The following is a 23,743-nucleotide window of genomic DNA, read 5'->3' as shown; positions in this document are numbered from 1 at the left end:
TCCCTGGTATTGGATAGTTTTCTATCCAAATACTAAGCTGTCCTGTCCCTTTTTAGCTTCTGAACTTGGATGAGATCAGATGTGTTCAGGATGGTATGAAAGAAAACCTGCAATTCCCAGCTTTTACTTTTAAATTCTGTTGACATAGTGTGCTGAAAATGTAGGATGCTGGGTGCTTTTCATGAGTACTACACCCATTCTTGTCCTCTTTTCTTTTCTTTTTCATTTTTTGGCTTGGGACACTGAACAAATTCCAGGGTTTTTTATTTTGGTTTTTTTTCTGGTCTGTTCCTGTTGTTGTTGTTCTTGTTGTTGATGTGTGCCTTCAAATAGTTTCTGATTTATGGCTACCCTAAGGTGACTCTATCATAGAATTTTCTTGGCAAGATTTGTTCAAAGGAGGTTTGCCTTTGCCTATGGCGGGATACAGACGGGCAAAAAGGGGTGTGTTCATGACGTCATGAAGGTAGAGCCTTCAGACGACCCTTACCTGAATGCCGCCATGAACACGTCGCCCGCACGCCCCAAGCGGGAAGAAGCGGCATTAAAAAGGTGCTGCTTTTCCACGCTTCTTTTCTGTATGATGCGCAGCTGCACAGCTCCGTCTGTAAGCTGCTGCACCGGTACGCCAGAATTGTTACGCTGCTAATTTAAGTTGCCCATTTAAAAGCTCCGTGTCTGCTGCGTCACATAATGAGTCGGGGTCCTGGAACATGTGCAGTTTGCAGTCAGGCTTTAATTGCAGCGTCAGCTGCCATGCAGGTGTGGAAGCTGCAGCACAGCTGCAGCGCATTTTAAGACTCGTAACCCTAACCCTAACCCTAACCCTAACCCTAGAGCAACATGTACGCATGCGCTGCTAGAATCGGGGAAAGTTTGGAATTTAAAGTGAACCCCTACACACATTCCTGTGCCATTTTCACCTAACAATAAACCCCCCTAAAACTTTAAATATTTACATATGTACAAGGGAGGTGATGGGGGATGGCAGGGGGACAGCGGTGGCAGCGGCGACAGCTGTGGCTGTGCATTGCAGATTCAGCAAGAGCGCGGGGACCAAAGGAGAGGAGGCATCCATGATGCTGGTGACATTGGCAATGTGCAAGCAGACAAGGATGCCAACACCAGCTGATCACCAGCTGGCAGGAGACCACTATTGTTCTTGGGCAGGGCGAGGGAAAAGTTTTAAAGGGGCTTGGGCGCTTTAAATGTGCACATAAGCTTTCTGCCGCCGCTGCTGAGCGCCGCAGCTGCGCAGCTGCGCATCCGCCAGCCGGCAAAAGAAAAAAAAAGCCCCGTTTTTGGCCGCCCGTGCAGAAGCTGCCTCTCTCTTTGCAGCGTCCTCCGAGGTGGCGGTTTGGAAACTGCGGGTCAGAAACGGCCCCAGGTGAGGCGTCTTCACTACCCCCCATGTGGAAGCCCCATCACCCGAGCCACGCCCCCGGGGCGGGTGGTCTGGAGGCTCCGTATTCAGCAGAATACACCTCCAAGACGTCTTCCCCTGCCCGTCTGTATCCCGCCATTGTCTCAGGATGAGAGACTGTGATTTGCCCAAGGTCACCCAGTGGGTTTTTATGACTGAGCAGGAATTCGAACTCTGGTTCTCAATATTCTTTTTATTCTTTTATTGAGTGTTATTTTGATAAGAATAGTAACCTGTGTTTTCTAAATATGTCTTAGCCAATCACGGAGAATGAATGCATAAAACACATTTGCTTAGATGGGCAACTGATCCAAGTTAACAAATCACAGAACTGTCCATACAATGCAACACAACCCAGTTGTGGATTTCTTGGATTTGCTGTTCAGATTAATGGAGATAAATGCTGTCCAAAATGGGAATGTGCATGTAAGTCTTGTAGTATTTATTTTAAAAAAGCATTAAGCCAATAAAAATGTGGATATGTGAGCAGGCTAAGAATCTGTGTAATAGAAACAGATGGTGGGATTTATTTATGGGTTGTTAGTAGCTTACTTGCCATAGACCTAAGGTATTTTAAGTAACAGTTTCAGAAAATGAAATTAACATCAACATCATCTAATGGGATTGTACATGTAATAATGAAGTGAACTAAACAAATGGAACAATCCAGCGATGTGGGATGATGAAATCAGAAAAAACAACACTCTATGTGGGGCTATCCTTGAAGATGACTCAGAAAGTGCAGCTAGTACAAAATGTAGAAGCTAGACTACTCACTGAAATTCCATGGAGATATCATAATATCTGTTCCGAAGGAATCATACTGGCTGCCAGGATGTTTCCATCCTGAATCCAAAGTGCTGGCAATGTTATTTAAATCCCTAAATGGTCTGGGATCTTAATACTTGAGGGAGTGCCTCTCTTTCTTTCTCTCTCTCCCCTAAAATGCTAGAAGCATCCTTTTTCAGTAGAATGAGTGCCTATGTATCTGTTAGGTAGAGGCTTCATTCAATAAACATAATGGGTTGGATCCAGAGTTCCTAGAGTGTGGGATACTCGCAGTAGAGGAAGGCCAATGAAATTCTTGCTGATTTAATATTTCCCCTGTGGTTCCTTGTATACCCTGAAAATCTGCTCTGGAGAGCTTGATTGCTGGAGGGCCAGAAATGGGTTATAATACTCTGTGAAGTACTAGACCAGAGTGGGCCATAGTACTGTAGGAAGCAGAAGGATAAATCCAAATTGTTTCTCATGGAAAGAGAGGAAAATGACTTTTACTAATACTGGGTCAGACTATTCATCTATCTATTCTTCCCATCCCTATTCTGTTCTTGGAGAGGTAATTCTGGAACCAACTCATAATGGTGAAGAACCAAATATATTTGGAAACCATCAAATTTATAATAAAAAGAAAACAGCAGAATGAAGACATTTAAAATAAGACATTTGTATAGCACTCTGCTAGTAGCATCATTTTTATAGAGTTTGTGGCACAGGTATTGCTACCAAGAAAATACCTCTTAAAGATTCAACAAGTGATTAAAAACAATATAACACCACAGTATTGAAGAACAAGCATTTATCTGTCTCTCCCCTAAGTAAATAAATTACAGAAACTTATAAATTACATGAACTGTGAAGCTTTGTGTTGACATGTTGATATGGAATCTGTTTTAAAAGCATTTATTTGTATTAGAGTTAGATGTTAAGTATTTTCCTTCTAACTTATGTCAGCTAGGCAAGATATTTTAGCATGGAATGTAAATTATTCTTACTGGATTTCCCCCCTCATTTTATAAATGAATTAACTCAGCAAAAGTCAATGCACACTGATAATTCTGTTTGATCAGGTCGATGCACACTCTTCTCTGATTTGAGTTTTATCACCTTTGATGGGGACTATCTGGCTTTATTTAAGGAAGCATCCTATATTGTCAGCCAAACTCAGGATGAGACTATAAGCATCCATATTGCTGACTGCAGAAACACTCATATGGTAAATCATTTGAAATTTTGTTGTAGTTCATAGAATATGTCTTCATGCTATCCAATTTTCTTATGCATCACCTGCTGTATCTTACTACATTTTACACTTTGAAGGGCTGAAAGCACTGTTGTCTTTTACTCTTCTGTTATACATTAATAAATTGTTAATGGAGTTCACTATAGAGACCTGTAATCCTACCCAAGGCCACAGAATATAGAAGCTGGGAATTTCCTAGTTTGATGACATTTAAATAATTGTTTTGATATTCTCAAACAACAGACATTTTTGCTATGGTTTTTTGAGTATGCAAAAGAGGATTAGTGTCTGTTAATTGGTGATCATTATCTGCTGGGAAAGCCCCTGACTCTGAGTGGTTTCCCATTTGCATTTGCTGAGTCCTCATTTTCCTACTATTCAGGACTGGTAGCCAAATTTTGTTCACTTTAAGGGTTTCTTCTTTCTGGTTGAAATTATCCAGATGTTTCTGGATTTCAATGGCTTCCCTGTGCATCCTGACATGGTAGTGGTTGGCATGGTTCAGAATTTCAGTGTTTTCAAACAGTATTTTATTCCCAGGATGGTTTGTGCCATGTTCTGCTGATGATGATTTTTCTGGCTGGCCCAGTCTGCGGTATCTCTCATGTTCCTTGATTCTTGTTTGCACACTGCGTTTGGTGGTCCCTATGTAGACTTTTCCGCAGCTGCATGGTATGCGGTGAACTCCTGCGGCTGTGAGAGGGTCTCTCTGGTCCTTGGCTGAGCAAAGCATTTGCTGGATTTTCTTCGTTGGTTTGTAAACCATTTGAAGGTTTACAAGGACAATGAGCACTAGCAGACATTAATCCTCTTTTGCATACCCTCCCACCCTGAGGCCTGCCATTGGCATCAGAACAATACACATGCAAATCACTCCTGCCTTCCAAGGTTCACACAGTATATATTTACCCCAATCCTTTCCAGGCAAGCATTCTCTGAAGATGCCCGCCACAGATGCTGGCGAAATATCAGGAATAAACTCTTCTAGAACATGACCACATAGCCCGAAAAACCCACAAAAAACTATGGATGCCGGCCATGAAAGCCTTCAACTTCAGACATTTTTGCTCATTTTCTGTTGAACATAATATTTTGCAGTCAGAACACAACATTTATGTAATAATTCTGTGCTATTTTTAGCACAGTGTTTGTTTAGAATAAACTATTGTTTTGTCTTGTTTGTTATTCAGGGCATTTTATCCTCTACTAATCTGTGTATGACAATGCTGAATTTGACATATTTATCTAATCAGATTATCATTGACCGCTTAAACAGAAAGGTAATATTTTGTTTCTTCTATTATAACGGTAATTCCTGATTCATATACTAGATCCTTAGGATTTATATGCATGTAACAGTGTTGCTGATTGTTATTCTAGTAACTAAAGTTACTAGCTGGGATTGTGACCCCAGTCACTAAAGTTTCCAATGGTTAAGATTGGTAAATTTAAGCAATATTATGCATCCTTACAACCTTTTATTATTTACATTCCGTGCACACTGTGAAAATTGAACTAATATGTTCAGTTAAGCAAACAAAGGTTTAGTGAAGTGACATCCCCATAGTTTTTTTAATGTCCACATGTTTTTAGACCTAAAACCAGTTGCTAGTCCCAGCTAGAATAAATTTTTTAAATCAGTGGGATTTACACCAGTTGACATACTATTCAGTGGGTCTACTCTGAGTTCGATTGGCAATTAGAATTAGACTTTAAAGTACATTAAGAATAGATAAAGGACTGTATTGGAAATAAATAATATTCTTAGGCTGCATCCACACTGCAGAAATAATCCAGTTTGACACCATTTTAACTGTCATGGTTTAATGCTATGAAATTTTGGGAATTTCTGCCAGGGAGCTCTTGTGCCACAACAAACTATACACAGTGACATAGTAAAATGGTGTTCTCTATAGAAAAGGGCAAAATCAAGGTTTGCTTTTTGGAATTAAAAAAAATTCAATCTGTGGATGGTTGAATTCATGGATGCACAATGTGGTTATGAAGGGACGATTGTATTAGATTGTCTTAGATTAAATATTTGTTTGCTTTACTTTTTCACAGAGTGTTGTGCATTTGCTTCAGTACATGTCTGTATATTTTTCAGATAGTTGTCAATTCAAGATATGCATGGCCTACTGTTAGAAAATATGGATTTAAAATTGAAGATACTGGTTTCATGTACTTTATTGAAACCCCAACAAATATCAGAATTCAATGGTTTCACACCACTGGGGTGATGGTAATAGAATTTAATGCAACAAGTGTTCCAAGAGCATTGGGACTTTGTGGTAAGAAAAATTTATTAAGATTGTGAATGTTGTATTTAGCAGAAGGAAAAAATGTTTCATAGAGATCAGAGGAAGAAAATCTTCCCCATTTGTTCACTGATAAATAATCATAGAGCATGCACAATATGCTAACTGGTTGTTATGAAATTCTATAATAATAGGACATAGTAAAAAAAAAAGGTGTCTGTGTTTCTTTCTACTACAGATGTGGTTCCAAGACCATGAAACCTAGCAGCCTGAAATTTAACATGCATTCTACAGGGAGCCTAGAATAGTGCACTTTTGAATATTTAGTCTGTTAAACGCATTAATTAATCTTAGTTAATTTAAATAAGTCACTGTCTATGAAGCTTGCAGTACCAACTTCAGTCACTTGGTAATTTTCCAAACCAGTGCATAGATTTACAGTTGATTCTGTTTAGAAGCCACTAGGGTTGGTGTCAGCCACTGCAGTAACTCATAGTGTCATATGTCTCAATATGACCATAACTTCACTTGAAGGCTTAGGTCTATTTTAACAATCATTATTGGAGAAGTGGAAAATATCATTAATTATATTTTTACTTTTTCATACCACATTTTACCTTCCACTTTCTTAATCACAATTTCCCATTTATAAAATCTGTGTCTGCAGTTCATTTATATGATGCAGCTGATTGAGGTACAGAAGAAAAATGCTACATTTGTCAGCCAATTGATCTACAGTCTAGATTTAATCTCTCTGAGATCATATTGCAGATAGCCATGGATGAGTGAAGATTTGCTTCCAGATTTAGAGCATCTGAAAGAGAGGCATGAATGCTGAAGTAATGTAAAAATAAATAGGACAGGAATAAGCAGAAAATATACTTTACATTTAGCTTTCCATGAAGTCAAGCAAGGTCATCATTTAAAAATGGTGGTTTGCTCTATGCTAATATGGGGTCCAGTAAAAAGAATATAGTATAAAAATCTAATTTTGAATTATGGGAGGACTTTCGATTAGATTTCACACTTCCTCCCATCTCTCCATTCCCCAATGCACTGGGTGGAAAAAACATAATGGGAATCAGCAGCACTGTTGTCTGATACTGAGAACAGGAAAAAAAATGTAGCTACAGGTTATTTGATTTAAATCTGGGGACATTTCTGATTTTGATTTTCAGTTGTCTCTATTAGTCATTGATAAACTGTGACGTGCCAAAACTCCTACACCAGAAAACTCAAATGGTAATTCTCTGTGCTTTCAAATTTATGTTATTTTCCACCTGCATTTTTGAAGTAGTGACTTAGGGACTGTGAGACTTATGTGCTAGATGCATATTTTGAATGTGCACATTTGTCTGTGGCAGAAATGTGCAGTTTCTCCGTGCCCTGCTTTGTGTGTGCTGAGGAATAAAGAAGTTTAGAAGTAGGCTCAAGTCTATGAAAGCTCATGCTACCAACGTCTTTCAGTTAATCTCAAAGGTGCTACAAGATCTCATTGTATATTGATTTACAAGAGGAACACGACTATGAACCAAAACAGACTGGCAAAAAATGCCAGCTTTGGGATGGCGTGGGGGCATGGCATATGCACAGCACATGCCCCGATGCCTTCCTCAAGCCAGCATCATGCCACCCCATTGACCACACAGTGGGCAGCATCACAGCATTTCTGCGGTACGGCGTTTACAAGAAATGCCAAAAAGCTGCAGCAGCAAAGGCACCTTTTTCCCAGTGCAAAAAAACCAACAACACGCTGAATTAAGGTTGTGGTGTGTGGTTGCTGCGGCCCCGATCTGGTGCTCAAAGGAGAGGTGTCAAGCCACCCCTGTATGACCATCTGTTTTGACCCTATATCTTTGAATAGCTGAACTTCATACTGACATCCCACCCCAGCAGTTATTTTTGTGGTGATCAAAGAGGCTGAAGTCTTCAAATTGTTTTGTGAGTGGGGGAAAAAAACATACCATTGCTCCAAGGGTTTCAACAAGTGGCAAATTGTTGCCCCCTGCTCCTTTTTCTCCCATCATATTCAGGCTACAGCCTTGTTTGATCTTCCTGATAGTTTTAATTGTGCTATCCTCATAACAGTACAACTGTGAGAAAACTTTCTGCGCAGTAGCATAGAATTCTTCCATTTTCATTTAAAAATCTAGATTTTGAACTAGAATTACTAGAGCAGAACTAATCAGTTGTGGAAGCCCAGAATGTTCCATTTTGCTCATTGCTAGAGCTTTTTCCTGGAGAAGTGTTGGTAGCCTTATATATATTATATTATTCTCAAAATTCCTAAGATTTTTAATATCACAAGATATATTATACATAATTTATTAATACTTATAAGCTACTTGAAGGTGTTTTAAATGACATCTGCTGGCAATTCAACTTCTGTTTTACAAGTGAGATCTTTTATAATCAAGAAAAATTACCTCCGTCACTTGCCAACCAAACAAGCAACCAGTGACAAAGGGTGATAGGCAACAGGTCTAAAGTGTTGCTCTTAGGTGCCATCCATGAATTGCTGTGATATTTTATGGTTTCAAAGGCTGTTCTATATGCAGCTCTTAAATGGTTTGTTGTATGATGATCTGTGCACAGATGTAGCATTAATGTTAGTTTGGACTGCTATACCTCACAGCCACCCATATGAAATTCACTCGGCAATATTGTTCAATTAATACCAGCCTTCCCCTCAACAGAAAGTTGTTTCCCATTGTGGTGTTAAAACTGGGCTGAATGTCAAGTTATCCTTAGGTGGATCATCTGGTGTCAACCAGCCTTCTCAGTTCCTATTTGGCCTTTCCAGACATGGAAGGCAGAACTCATAGCTGTGAAATCTAAAAGATGAGAAATAGGAAATGGTTCATAACACCTTCTTACCTGCCATTACCTTATTTGCTTGCTAATAAAAAGTGACTGAATCAAGCCAGTTATTTGTATTTTTAAAACAAATGAACAGGGGGGAAAAGCTCAGAAAAAAAGCTACCCATTTTCCATCTCAGTTGAAGGGACAGGTTATTATGTTATTGGCCAGAGCAGACTTGCAAGGATACCACAGGCTGAGTCCATGGTATCCTGGTCCCAGTGCTCACTTGGGTTAGTCCCTGGGTCTGCACAGGGATGAATGGGTATCCACAAGCAGCCAGGCACCCCATTTCCACATCAGACAGGGCAACTGGGGCGGGGGGTGGCTTCTCAGATGGATTGACTGCCAGAAATGTAAGCAGTGCAGGGGAGGATACTGTCTGAAAAGCCCAGTTTTGCCACAGAGGTTCTTAGAAACTCTGCAAAAAATCAGGGTAATTTGCTTTTAAAGGCTCTTTACTCCAAGGTCAGACTGGATCTTTTGGATCAGTTTGTGCACAATCAGGATCGGGCCCAATCCTGCCATGTGGTTTTTGGCCTCCATTATCTAAACTAGATGATGTGGGGCAGTGTGCAGACAATTCCAGACATGATAGAACCTGTGGTCAGTGTGGGCTGATATTGAGTGTCAACCTATTAAACAGAAGATTTGCAGACATTTTCTTCAACCCTGTCACCTAAAACCCTTTACAACAGATGCATGTGATCCATCCTGGATTCTTATTAAAATGAAACAAGCATTTCATGAATGAAACAATACTCCTCCACCAGAGATACAGCAATTTGCCTTTCCTTGCTACCATTTTTGGAACAAGCCAGAGCATTAAAATTCACACAATGCTCATAACTTCAGTTTTCATTATATTTATTCATACTTTTCATTAGACCGATCATTATGAATTTAGCATCAGTTATTAAAAAAAATAAGGTTAAGATGGTTTCCTTTTATGTTTGTGTGATATGTACGCATAACTTCATTCTTTTTGTACTTTGCATTCCTGAATGAGAAGTTAGGTACATGGCTGTTGGGTTCATAATGTCTATTGATATAAATCTTTACTTTAACATTAGAATTATTGTTGCTATAAGGCTTGGATGCAAAGTCCATCATTACAGTGATTAGCAGCTTGCTAAGTTCCAGAAAGGGCAAATATGTGTAGCCACAGTATGACATATCAGTGATACTTATTCAAGTTTCAAACCTTGCAAAGAGTGATGTTCACACTAAGAAGAGGTGTTTGAAATAAATGTTCTGAATTGTTGTTTTTGACAGATGTTGAAATTATTTTAATGTTGGTTGTAGCTTTTAAAATATAAGGGAAGTCAGTGTGGTTTTACAGTAGATTCTGAATTATATTTATGATGTAGTTCTAACTGTACTTAGGCTGCAGCCATACACACATTTTTTGGGACCATATAATAAATATATGTAATAAATATGTAACAAATTATTTCATTTAAATTAATTGAATTCACTTGTGTAAGTAACATGATTCGGAATAAGATATTTCGTGTACATTTATATATATGTTCATAATTTCATGCATGTGCCATGTACTCTGACAGTAGATGGACAACCCTCACAGCAACATATGCTAAATTGAGATTTCTGTTAGTGGCTGGTACAACTGGAGTGGAGTTCATTCACACTAATTGGAAGTGCAGTCTCAACAGTATAGCAAGAGTGGATTGATAACATCATAAAGAGGCTCTTTCAAGCATTATTTTTTTGTGATAAGCACAATAATACCAGTCTTGATAAACTATAGCAACAAGGTTTTGCATAGATATGTTAAGTTATGTACTTTTTTTTTTTTTTTTGCAGGTTTCTGTGATGGAAGCTCAACAAATGACCTCATGCTACCCAATGGTACTGTTCCAAGTACTTTGGATGCATCAGTTATCTTTATGGATAGCTGGCAGGTGCCAAATACATTAAAGTATATTGGAAGCCAGAGAACTCATGAAACTAACTGTTCAGTCAGAGATTGTTCACCTTGTTTAAATATGTTGTTGAATGAGACCTTCAGCAGCTGCCATCCTCATGTATGTTACCAACTTGATGCTCTACCTGAATATATGAATTGTTGCTTTTGTTCTTACTAATATTTTAGGATTGAACCATTTTTGGCATATAGGCTGTATTTTACCCCAAAACAATTTTGCTTGTCCCACACATCTGTTATGTGATAATATACCATTGAGGCCATCATTCCAGATGCAGATGAAAAGAGAGGCTAAAAGAAAAGTGGTTGCTTAAAAATGAGACTAGTCAGTATATATTGGACAAAGGGGTTTCTTTCAGTTCATTGTTACTAAATAAATTACATTTTGCAACAGATTTGTTATTATGATCTTTTTGTAATGTTCTTCTATATTATTTAACCAATAGTCCAAATAATACTCTTGTGTATTTGCATATTAAGATTTCTCCAGATTCCTTCTGTGATTTGTGGGTCCAGGACACAGAATATATTCAGAATCCATGTATAGCACTAGCTGCTTATGTTGCCATGTGTAACAAATTTAATGTCTGCATAGAATGGAGGAGTTCCAGTTATTGCTGTAAGTATTTTGTGCAAATATACTGAACCAATTTTATTGGACCCAATAAATATGTTACTGCAAGTAGCAAAGGCAGCTCTGTATATGAGGAGGATTGAACTTATGCCCAATAGCAGGGTTCAAATCTAAGATCATTCATAGACATGTTGTGTAGCTATGAAAAGTAAATGTTGTTTGATATTTATGTACAGTGTGTTTTATATATTCAACTAGTTTTTTTCCAGTGACAATATTATAATAGTATGAAGTCACTTGTGTCCAAAGCCAAAAAAGAAATAGTTCCACTCTATTCTATACTGGTCTACGGAGATTATCGCATTACCTTTGCTCCCTGCATAGATGTGGGATGTCTCTTTAAGAAGATGGATCTTATCGCATTCACTCATCGCCAGGTAACAGGCAGCCCATTTGCAAGCCAGGCTTCTGCCACAACTTTTCAAGAATGGGAAAATCCTGTTTGTGAAACAATGTGGGATAAGCCCACAGAAGCCAGGCTTGCATATGGGCTACCAGCTGCCTGGCAAAGGGTGAATATGGTAAGATCTGTTTTCTCAAAATTACATCCCACATCTATGCTGGGAACAAAGGTAATGCGGTAATCTCCTGTGTCTGACTATCTGGGATATTGTGACCCATTCTGTGCCCTGCACTTTAAGAAAGCAGTAGACAAATAGAGACATATTCAAGATAGGGCAAGGAGGAAGGGAAATAATTCCTATGAGGAAAGGATGAATGAATGAGCATGGATAGGCTGGAGGAGAGAAGACTAAGGGAAGACATGACAGCTCTCATCAGATACAGGAAGGACTGTCATGTAGAAGGCATGGCTTTAGAGACAAGATTTATGGAAAGAGTGGTGGAGGAGAAAAGACCATCTCCTGTTGTTCTTCTTTTCCAAATACCAATTTCTGTTTTCTAGTAAAGAAAGTTGTTGTCAGAATGTGTTTTTACATGAGTTCACATGTAACATGAACTAGTGATCAGCACTTGAATAAGCATCCCTATATTAAATACTTCATTGTTTTTGTAGCCTTTCCCTGTCCAGATGGTTTCTCCTATAAGCCATGCATATCTGCTTGTGATACACCAAACACTTGTCAGAATATGGAGCCAGAGCCTCAGGATACAGACTCTTACTTAATACTGACAGAGGGCTGTGTCTGCACAGAAGGAACTATCCTTCATCGTGTTCACTCTGCTCTCTGCATCCCAGAGGAGAAGTGTGGTAGGTATGGATTTGCTGCTACATTTTTTTCTGCAGGCCTGTGCACTCATTTGTAATTATCTGCCATCGAGCCCCTGGCTTGACTGTTATTGATCAGTTATTCTCATCCTGTCCAGTACAGGCAAACTTTAGTGTGCAGCTCATCCTTACTGTGTGATCTAATATACACTTAAGGGGACATTGGAGATTATCACACCTGAGAGGAAAGCGTCCTCCTCCTGTGCTTGTGTTATTAGCGCAATCGGGGAGGGGGGAAATTATCACACATCCTGTGCGCTTATCCCATTCTTCTGCCATTTGCAAACAGTAATGGACCCATCATTGGGTATGAGTTCCTGATCAAGCTAATAATTAAGCGAATTAAGCACAGGAGAAGGACGCTTTCTTCCCATGCTATATTAGGGAGAAAATCCTGCCTGGTATCCTATTGGTTAGACCATAATAGAGTAGATGCATTCAATCAATTGTTAAACTGTATGTCAACACATAGGCAAATTCCATGATCCAGTGGGACCATTCTAGTTAGTAGTAACAACAGGATTTAGGTTTGTGTGCCCAGAAGCTGAGAAAACATGCAGTATGTCTGCAGTCCATATACATAATTGAACAAATAGTCAGAGCTACCTCCTGTTGCAGGGAGGCAAACAAAAGTCAGAGCTACCTCCTGTTGCAGGAAGGCAAAACAAATCACCAGTAAGTGATAAGCAGTGTCAAGCATGACAAGGCTGTACGTATAAATAATAAGGAAGATTTTCAACCATAGTATTCTACCTACAACTTGATGCTCCTCTTGTATGTGTCTGTAACTTGGTGTCCAGTGGTTTGTTTTTTTTATGAATGATTGGGCATTGTGAAAATTTTGCATGTTAGCTGATCCTAGTTCTATATTAGTTCTCCAATTAATATTCTTGTGAATTGTAAATAGTGAATTGTAAATAGAAAATTGTAAATGGATAGTGAGTTAGCATTCTGATTGTTCAATTACTTCTTACAACTTGGAATAAATCCCACATATAAATATTTCTTTAGGTATGCAGATGTATTATATGACTATAACTGGCCCTTGACAGACCTGAGAAATGTTCACCTTCCAGAGTGCTGCAGTTCAGAGATCTATCTAGATGGTATTTGTGGGTGTTGAAAAATACAGAGTGAAAGGCAGTATGCCTCAAAAGTTTGGTTTGAGTTACACGTCTTTTCCATCTCCTCCCCCCCCCCCATTTTTTCTATTTTTTAATTAAAATATAACATTCTTATAATATTCAGACAAATATTTTAAAATTACTTTTAAATGCACTTTGGCAACAATTTCAGCCTGTACTGACAGTTTTGGAGTGCCCCGTGCACTGGGCGAGACTTGGAAAACTTCTCATAGTGGATGTTGCATGCACACCTGTGTGGAAAATGAGACTATCGCCCCTGTGGAGCACAACTGTTCAGCTAGATATGACTTAGAATGCCAGCGGTTTGGGGAAATGGCCTTAATTGTTCCAGATAGTCAGTCTTGTTGTCATCAGAAAATTTGTAGTAAGTATACTTAATATATATCTCTCCTTACTACTATGCTTGTTTCATTATTTTGGAAGCTATAGCCATGCAAGGATTTCTTTAGTTTTTAAAAATGTGTTAATTAATACAAAATGATCCAGTTTTCATATACAGGTGGTCCTCCACATTTTGGTGGGTAAGGAGATGCAATGCCTCTGGAAAAGAGGAAAAAAACACAAATACAGCAGGCAACAGTGGTGGCTGCAAGGGGCCTGCTGCCTGGTACATAATCCTTGGGCTTGTGAAGCAGGTGGCTGATAGGCTCCCTAGGGAAGGAACATGCAGAATGTGCACGTTATGGCCAGGTGCTGCTGCCATCACCCCTAAGCGCAAAGCTGCCACACACACATTCACAGATCAGTCTTACGCTTCAGGGGGGAGGGAGCTGCTGCCAAACTCCCTTCTCTTAAAGCCTGAGGCCATCATGTAAATGTGCACACAACAGCCTCAAGTCTTAGGGGGGAATGGCAATGCTGGCATCTGGCGGCCAGGTGCAAACTCCTTGTGTTTCATAGCCCATAGAGATAGTAACACAGAAAGAGCCAAGGTTTGGGGGAGGGGGCTTAACTCAGTCTACACTCCTATCTCTATGGGCTCAGGAACCTGAGTTAAGCATCATTTCTGTCCTGGAAACAAGAGGAAAGCAGTCAGGGTAAGATGAAGCCAAACACACAAATAACCAAATCTGCAGGTGTTAAATTAGCAAATGTGGAGGGCTGACTGCATTTGAATACAATATGCTGGTTTTTACAAGTTAGAAGATTTTGGCAAGAAGCCGCTCTGAGAGCCTTTAGGGCTGAAGGGCGGGGTATAAATTCAGTAAATAAATTAATGACATAAAAGGCTAAGAAGAATAGAAAAATGCAGAATGGATAAATATCAGCAGTAGTAAGGAAAATGAAAACAAATTGTGCAGGAGGTTATGGTAAACTAACAAGACATTTTGTCCACAAACCTCTCCTCTTCTGCTTGATTTATAGTTAAGTTAAAGGAACAATTTTTAATTAGAAGTGTGATAGCGGCAGTGAAAATTTAAGGAATAAATAAATAAGATACATTGTTGTACATACTGAAATTTTAGTATGTATTTAACTATTGACACTGTAGCTACTTGTAATTGTTCCTATTATATTAATGATATTTTTATTTATTTTTTGGTGTGGTATTCATTTGTGAGATCATGACTAGGTAGAGAAGATAAATATATTATATATCTTACGAGATAGGACTGGTGAGCCAGACTTTCACAGGTAGTGGTGACAAGTTTAACTTAGCACTAGTAGCTCAAAGATGGAAGCCTTGTTGAATATTAAAACATGAACATGAAGATGTGTTCTTGGAATCTTCAGTGATATACAACAAATGTAATCAATTTATTATTATATTCAACATTTTATTTTTTATTTTTTGGTTATGTTTTCCTCTCACTGCCTAAAAAGCTTGTAATCGGAGCCTATGTGAAACATTTATTCCTGAATGCAAAGGTCTGGAGAAACTGGCAACCTATTACCAGGATGATTCTTGCTGTCCTGTTTACAATTGTGGTAAGTACTGAGTAAAGAAATGCAGTTATCTGATGAAACAGCTTCTACCAGCTGAATGTTTGATCCTTACCATTGTTTTCATGTGGGTTGAGATTAAGCTTGTAGATCCCACTAGACCAAAATTCTCAGGAAAGTTCAAATTGGTTTGCCATTTGCAGATAAAAATTTCATGACAGTTAAAATTTTAAAACTGCGTAAACATTCATGAGGATGCCCTTAGTTTCTCTACAAGGGACCCAATGCATTGTGAACACTCCAAGCACATGCACATAGAGGATCAAAGTTTTGTTCATTGTTCAAACACATACAAATAATTGGTGCTCAAAGCACTTGCTGCCATTGCAGCCCCCTTCTCTTGTCTATCCAGTCGCTTATGGATCTTATACTGGAAAACTGGACAGTGTAATAGCATGGACACTTGAAGCATCCATCCTCTGTATAGACACTTGGAACATCCATTAACTGTACAGAGAAAGGACTAGGATTATACTTTGTGGCAGCTGCTGAGCAAACAATATTTGGCACGGCCCATTTATGGCCATCTTTATGCTCATTTTTCACAACATTCGTCAGAATGAGAGGTATATTTATTCTGTACAACATGTGGTTGTAGAGGAAAAGTCCAGGAAATCTCTGAGTCTTTTCTCATAGAAGATGTTGACAATGTTCCCTTGCACTGTAGGCATTTTTACATGGACCAATATTAGATTGATCATATTATCCACCAAGTTTTAAAAGACAAGATTCAATAAACTGTACAGATGTGATAGGTCTTTGACCTAGCATATAAGAGAGCAAGTGCTCAACTAGGGATCTCCAACCTTTTGGTATCTTTGAGCAGTTTGGGAATTTGAAAAACTCTTGTTCACTAACAAAGACAAATAACTCATATGAAGGTAATGAGGGATTGAGCTCATTTGGTCACACAATTTTCAACACAAAGAGAAAGTTTTCTCCCAGAAGATGATCTCCCCTTCAGTTATTCCCTGCATCTCTCTCTCTTTCTCACTTCATATCATCACTTGTGCACTCTTTTACTCTGTCTCTGTCCATACAAATAGGTGCATGATTATAACTTGTCCATGCGTGTTCTTTCAGTCTTTCTGTCATACTCCTACTCTTTCTTACATGCATGCATAGTCATATGCAAGCTTGTCTACATGCACTACCAATTACCCCATACACGCATATATGCACATCCTACTCCTTTCCTCCTCATGGCAAGCCCCTGAGCTCCCACAGACTTTTTCAAGATCTCTCTATGATCACATCACTCAGGATCACTCCTAAATACACTGCTACCTCGGGTTACGAAATTAATTCGTTCCGCAATTCCTTTCGTAAGCCGAAAATTTCGTAACCCGAAACACATTTTCCATTGAAAATAACTAATGTGTTCTATGACCTCAGACTGAACCTGCAAGTCAAAACAAAGGCACAATAGAGGCCTATTAAGCTAAGTACCCTACAATACAAGTTGCCTGAGGCACTAAAGAGCTTAACAATGACTGGCAGGTCCATTCTAAACTTTCTAATGATCTTAACAATGACTGGCAGGTCCATTCTAAACTTTCTAATGATCTTAACAATGACTGGCAGGTCCATTCTAAACTTTCTAAAGGATAAAGAAAAAAAGTTTTTTTCTTATCTTTGATGGTTCTGGCATCTCAGAGTGAGGCAGGAGGAGGAGGAGGAGCTCTCAAATCATCACACCCATGACCAAAGCAACCCCATGGTCACACTCTCTGGCCCACATCAAATCAAGGCCAAACATGCAAAACTCACATCCCACACTCTCAAATCATCACAGCCATGGCCAAACCACCCCAGAACCCAAACTCAAAGTCCAGAAACCCCAAATCTAAAAAAGCAACCCCATGGTCACACTCTCTGGCCCACATCAAATCAAGGCCAAACATGCAAAACTCACATCCCACACTCTCAAATCATCACAGCCATGGCCAAACCACCCCAGAACCCAAACCCAAAGGCCAGAAACCCCAAATCTAAAAAAGCAACCCCATGGTCACACTCTATGGCCCACATCAAATCAAGGCCAAACATGCAAAACTCACATCCCACACTCTCAAATCATCACAGCCATGGCCAAACCACCCCAGAACCCAAACCCAAAGGCCAGAAACCCCAAATCTAAAAAAGCAACCCCATGGTCACACTCTCTGGCCCACATCAAATCAAGGCCAAACATGCAAAACTCACATCCCACACTCTCAAATCATCACAGCCATGGCCATACCACCCCAGAACTCAAACCCAAAGGCCAGAAACCCCAACTCTGAACATGCAACCCCATGGTCAGGCCCATTCTAAAGGATAAAGAAAAACAGTGTTTTTCTTATCTTTGCTGGTCTTGGCATCAGAGTGAGGCAGGAGAAGGAGGAGGAGGAGCTCTCAAATCATCATAGCCATGACCAAAGCAACCCCAAATCTAAAAAAGCAACCCCATGGTCACACTCTCTGGCCCACATCAAATCAAGGCCAAACATGCAAAACTCACATCCCACACTCTCAAATCATCACAGCCATGGCCAAACCACCCCAGAACCCAAACCCAAAGGCCAGAAACCCCAAATCTAAAAAAGCAACCCCATGGTCACACTCTCTGGCCCACATCAAATCAAGGCCAAACATGCAAAACTCACACCCCACACTCTCAAATCATCACAGCCATGGCCAAACCACCCCAGAACCCAAACCCAAAGGCCAGAAACCCCAAATCTAAAAAAGCAACCCCATGGTCACACTCTCTGGCCCGCATCAAATCAAGGCCAGACTTGCAAAACTCACAGCCCACACCCCACACTCTCAAATCATCACACCCATGACCATACAAAAGTGTTTTTCTTATCTTTGCTGGTCTTGGCATCTGGTCCTGGCATCTCGGAGTGAGGCAGGAGGAGGAGGAGGAGGAGAGGGGCAGCCCAAAAAGCCAAATTTAAACCAATTCAAGCAATTTAACCACTTCAGCCAATTCAAGCAATTTAACCACTTCAGCCAATTTATCCAATTCAAGCAATTTAACCAATTCAGCCAATTTATCCAATTCAAGCAATTTAACCAATTCAGCCAATTTATCCAATTCAAGCAATTTAACCAATTCAGCCAATTTAGCCAATGCCACCAATTTAACAAAGTTAACCATTTTTTTAAAAAGAATTTGGTGTTTTTTTTAAGGGTCACCTTTTTTTTAAGGGTCACCTTTTGCCTTCTTGGATGACGGTTCTCCCTCTCTAGTGAAGAACTGGTCCAAGGATGTCTGCTTTTGCTGGCCCTTAAGCAGGTTCTTAAAATGGCTAAGGCAGACATTATCAAAATGGGCAATGGCATGGCTGGTGAGCACCTTCTCAGGGTGGTGCTTCTCCACATATGAAGACACATTGTGGAATTGCCGCAAAATGTCTTTAATTTCTGCCGTTGGCAAAGATGCCCCCGCAGCCTCCTCCTCCTGGCCCCTGTCGAAATGGAGCACGTCCTCATCCACGGCCGAGTGTTGCATCGCCGCCAAGGCCTTCAGGTCCTCTGTTGTCAGGTCCTCGTTGTGCTCCTCGATGAGTTCCTCCACGTCCTCGTTGTCCACGTCGAGTCCCAGGGACCTTGCGATGGAGACGATCTCGTGCACCTCTTCCTCTTCACCTGGCTCAGCACCCTCGGACTGTGACCCTTCCAAGGAAGAAGCATCAGGCCACAGCTTCCTCCACGCAGCAATCAGGTTGCGCCTGGTGATCTCCTGCCAGGCCAAGTCCACCATCTTCAAGCACACCACGATATCAAAATGCTGCTTCCAGAACTCTCGAAGGGTCAGCTGTGTGCTCTCCGTCACATCGAAGCAACGCTTGAACATGTGCTTGGTGTAGATCTTCTTGAAGTTGGCGATCACCTGCTGGTCCATGGGTTGCAAGAGGGAGGTCGTGTTGGGTGGCAGAAACTGGACCTTGATGAAGGAGAACTCATCAAGGATGTCCTTCTCCAGGCCATGCGGGTGCGCAGGAGCATTGTCCAAGAGGAGGAGGCACTTCAAGGGCAAATCTTCTTCCTCCAGGTACCGCTTCACTGTCGGGGCGAAGACACTGTTGATCCACTCGACGAAAAGGAGGCGTGTGACCCATGCGCGGCCATTGGAGCGCCACATCACTGGCAACCTGTCCTTCTGGATGTTGTGTGCCTTGAAGGCCCTTGGATTTTCGGAGTGGTACACCAACAGGGGCTTGACCTTACAGTCCCCGCTGGCATTGGCACACAACGCAAGTGTGAAGCGGTCCTTCATAGGCTTGTGGCCTGGCTGTCTCCTCTCCTCCTGGGTGATGTAGGTGCGGCGAGGCATCTTCTTCCAGAAGAGGCCCGTCTCGTCGCAGTTGAAGACTTGCTGCGGGACGTAGCCTTCCTCCTCCACCATGGCCTTGAACTCGACGACGAATGCTTCGGCGGCCTGGTGGTCTGCGCTGGACGCCTCGCCGTGACGGACGACAGAGTGGATCCCGGTCCTCCTCTTGAACTTCTCGAACCAGCCACGTGATGCTTTGAAGTCCGGGGTGGCTGGCTCCTCCTGCGAAGAAGTTCCTTCATCTGCCTCCCTGCTGGCCAGGTCTTCGAAAATGGTGATGGCCTTCTCGCAGATGACCGAGGTGGTCACAGTGTCCCCGACTCGCTCCTTTTCCTTGATCCAGAGGAGAAGCAGGCGCTCCATCTCCTCGTGCTTCGGTGTCCTCTGCTTGGCAATCGTCGTCACGCCTTTCGCTGGAGCCACAACAGCTCTGATGGCCTCCTTCTGCTTGAGGACAGTGCCAATTGTCGAAGGGTTTCGTCCATACTCCTTGGCAATGTCCACCAAGCGCACGCCCCTCTCGTGCTTGGCGATGATGTCCTTCTTGTCCTCCAAGGACAAGGGAGCCCTCTTCTTTTTCTCACCGCTTGGCTTGGGAGCCATAGATCAAGCCTAAAAAGGACAAAAGGCACAGGCACTGAGCAAAAGCCACAATTGGAAACCACCCCCACCCCCATGGTCACACTCTCTGGCCCAAACTTGCAAAAGTCCCACCCCACACTCTCAAATCATCACAGCCATGGCCAAAGCACACAAGAACACAAGCCCATAGGCCAGAAACCCAAAATCTGAAAATGCCACCCTATGGTGGGACTCTCTGGCCCACATGGGACCATGGCCAAAGTTTCAAAACCCACACTCCACACTTTGAAAACAGAAAAAAAAACCCAGCATGTCAAGCCCATAATCCACACATCTGAACATGCCACCCTAAAAGGAAAAAAAGCCAAAAAAGGCAAGCCAGCACCCCAAGCCCATAATCCACACATCTGAACATGCCACCCTAAAAGGAAAAAAAGCCAAAAAAGGCAAGCTAGCACCCCAAGCCCATAATCCACACATCTGAACATGCCACCCTAAAAGGAAAAAAAGCCAAAAAAGGCAAGCCAGCATGTCAAGCCCATAATCCACACATCTGAACATGCCACCCTAAAAGGAAAAAAAGCCAAAAAAGGCAAGCCAGCATGTCAAGCCCATAATCCACACATCTGAACATGCCACCCTAAAAGGAAAAAAAGCCAAAAAAGGCAAGCCAGCATGTCAAGCCCATAATCCACACATCTGAACATGCCACCCTAAAAGGAAAAAAAGCCAAAAAAGGCAAGCCAGCATGTCAAGCCCATAATCCACACATCTGAACATGCCACCCTAAAAGGAAAAAAAGCCAAAAAAGGCAAGCTAGCACCCCAAGCCCATAATCCACACATCTGAACATGCCACCCTAAAAGGAAAAAAAGCCAAAAAAGGCAAGCCAGCATGTCAAGCCCATAATCCACACATCTGAACATGCCACCCTAAAAGGAAAAAAAGCCAAAAAAGGCAAGCCAGCATGTCAAGCCCATAATCCACACATCTGAACATGCCACCCTAAAAGGAAAAAAAGCCAAAAAAGGCAAGCCAGCATGTCAAGCCCATAATCCACACATCTGAACATGCCACCCTAAAAGGAAAAAAAGCCAAAAAAGGCAAGCTAGCACCCCAAGCCCATAATCCACACATCTGAACATGCCACCCTAAAAGGAAAAAAAGCCAAAAAAGGCAAGCTAGCACCCCAAGCCCATAATCCACACATCTGAACATGCCACCCTAAAAGGAAAAAAAGCCAAAAAAGGCAAGCCAGCATGTCAAGCCCATAATCCACACATCTGAACATGCCACCCTAAAAGGAAAAAAAGCCAAAAAAGGCAAGCCAGCATGTCAAGCCCATAATCCACACATCTGAACATGCCACCCTAAAAGGAAAAAAAGCCAAAAAAGGCAAGCCAGCATGTCAAGCCCATAATCCACACATCTGAACATGCCACCCTAAAAGGAAAAAAAGCCAAAAAAGGCAAGCTAGCACCCCAAGCCCATAATCCACACATCTGAACATGCCACCCTAAAAGGAAAAAAAGCCAAAAAAGGCAAGCCAGCATGTCAAGCCCATAATCCACACATCTGAACATGCCACCCTAAAAGGAAAAAAAGCCAAAAAAGGCAAGCCAGCATGTCAAGCCCATAATCCACACATCTGAACATGCCACCCTAAAAGGAAAAAAAGCCAAAAAAGGCAAGCCAGCATGTCAAGCCCATAATCCACACATCTGAACATGCCACCCTAAAAGGAAAAAAAGCCAAAAAAGGCAAGCTAGCACCCCAAGCCCATAATCCACACATCTGAACATGCCACCCTAAAAGGAAAAAAAGCCAAAAAAGGCAAGCCAGCACGTCAAGCCCATAATCCACACATCTGAACATGCCACCCTAAAAGGAAAAAAAGCCAAAAAAGGCAAGCCAGCATGTCAAGCCCATAATCCACACATCTGAACATGCCACCCTAAAAGGAAAAAAAGCCAAAAAAGGCAAGCCAGCATGTCAAGCCCATAATCCACACATCTGAACATGCCACCCTAAAAGGAAAAAAAGCCAAAAAAGGCAAGCTAGCACCCCAAGCCCATAATCCACACATCTGAACATGCCACCCTAAAAGGAAAAAAAGCCAAAAAAGGCAAGCCAGCATGTCAAGCCCATAATCCACACATCTGAACATGCCACCCTAAAAGGAAAAAAACCCAAAAAAAGCAACCCAGCACCTCAAGCCCATAATCCACAAATCTGAACATGCCACCCAAACAGCAAAAAAACCCCAAAAAAGCAACCCAGCACCTCAAGCCCATAATCCACAAATCTGAACATGCCAGTAGCAAAACCCACAATCCACACTTTGAAAAAAAAAAAAACCCAGCACCCCACAGCAAAAGCATGGTCACACTGTCTCACCCCACCCCACCCCACAAGAAGAAGGTAAAAATCCATCAACCTACCTGTAGAGAAATTCCTGATGGCCGGTCTTGATCCGAAGATACACCTGGCAAAGGCAGAAAAAGTCCAAAGGCCAGGAAAAGTCCGAACCTCAAGTGGAACCAAAGAGTCAGAGCTCAGAATATCAACTCTTCCTCACACAGTCCACAGGGCCAGACAAAGGAGCAGATCAATGGAAGCCGGCTTTTGTATCTCAAGGCAAGCCACCCCCCCAATTTCGTTAGCCAATACAGTTGATCAGCTTGATTTCGCAAGCCAATCACTGCTGCTAACGAAATTCAAAATTCGCGCCAAAGCTAACCCCTAACCCAGCCCCCTTAGGTTTCCGTTAGCCCTGGAAATCCCTGGAAAGCCTGTAGCTGCACTTTGCATCATTTGAATTTCGCGCCGAAATGAATTTCGTAACCCGAAAAACATTTCGTAACCCGAAACAGTTTTTTCCAATCCACGTTTTTCGTATCCCGAAAATTTCGTAACCTGGGTATTTCGTATCCCGAGGCACCAGTGTATTACTCTCTTTATTTCCCCTCTCATCTTACCAGGAAGGAGCCATAGAGCTTTCTTCCCTTCCCCACATGCCATCTTTTTTCTTGGTGGCTGGAGATGTTGCAGAGAAAAAGTGGCAGACTGTGTATCACTTGCATTTCAGATGCATTCATGGAAATGATAATGGCAGCAGCTGGAGATCATAATTTTCCTTTGAAGCAAATGTATTTTTTAAAATAAAGTTGGGAGAGGAAGAAGGATACCTTATTGGCACCAGCAAAGCTACCTTGAGGTGCATTAGGGGCCTACTCTACTGTTAGATTCATATATCTCCAGCCTGTGGTAGTATTTCTAGTCTCTTTGCAAGAAAAAAATAACATCCTAGCCCCAAATAAATATGTTTTGTTTCTTTGTGGAAATTGCCTTGGAGATCCTTCTAGATCCTT

General features: G+C 41.4%; 1 protein-coding gene across 1 annotated transcript in view; it reads left to right on the top strand.

The window, feature by feature from the left end:
- The window catches only part of LOC149314412 (otogelin-like), a 164,617-nt gene that overhangs the window by 114,746 nt on the left and 26,128 nt on the right, over positions 1-23,743 (top strand). The window contains exons 36-44 of the mRNA XM_089523100.1: positions 1,681-1,849; positions 3,274-3,419; positions 4,637-4,726; positions 5,554-5,737; positions 10,392-10,612; positions 10,993-11,131; positions 12,162-12,356; positions 13,671-13,883; positions 15,344-15,448. Coding sequence (XP_089379226.1) covers positions 1,681-1,849; positions 3,274-3,419; positions 4,637-4,726; positions 5,554-5,737; positions 10,392-10,612; positions 10,993-11,131; positions 12,162-12,356; positions 13,671-13,883; positions 15,344-15,448 — 1,462 coding nt within the window. The remainder of the gene's footprint in view (positions 1-1,680; positions 1,850-3,273; positions 3,420-4,636; positions 4,727-5,553; positions 5,738-10,391; positions 10,613-10,992; positions 11,132-12,161; positions 12,357-13,670; positions 13,884-15,343; positions 15,449-23,743) is intronic.

The sequence above is a fragment of the Sceloporus occidentalis genome, unplaced genomic scaffold (assembly GCF_023333645.1).
Source record: "Sceloporus occidentalis isolate IW3139 unplaced genomic scaffold, rSceOcc1.0.p SCAF_4, whole genome shotgun sequence".
NCBI classification, from domain to species: domain Eukaryota; kingdom Metazoa; phylum Chordata; class Lepidosauria; order Squamata; family Phrynosomatidae; genus Sceloporus; species Sceloporus occidentalis.
Note: the sequence above shows the minus strand (reverse complement) of the source record. Positions and strands in the feature narration are given on the sequence as shown.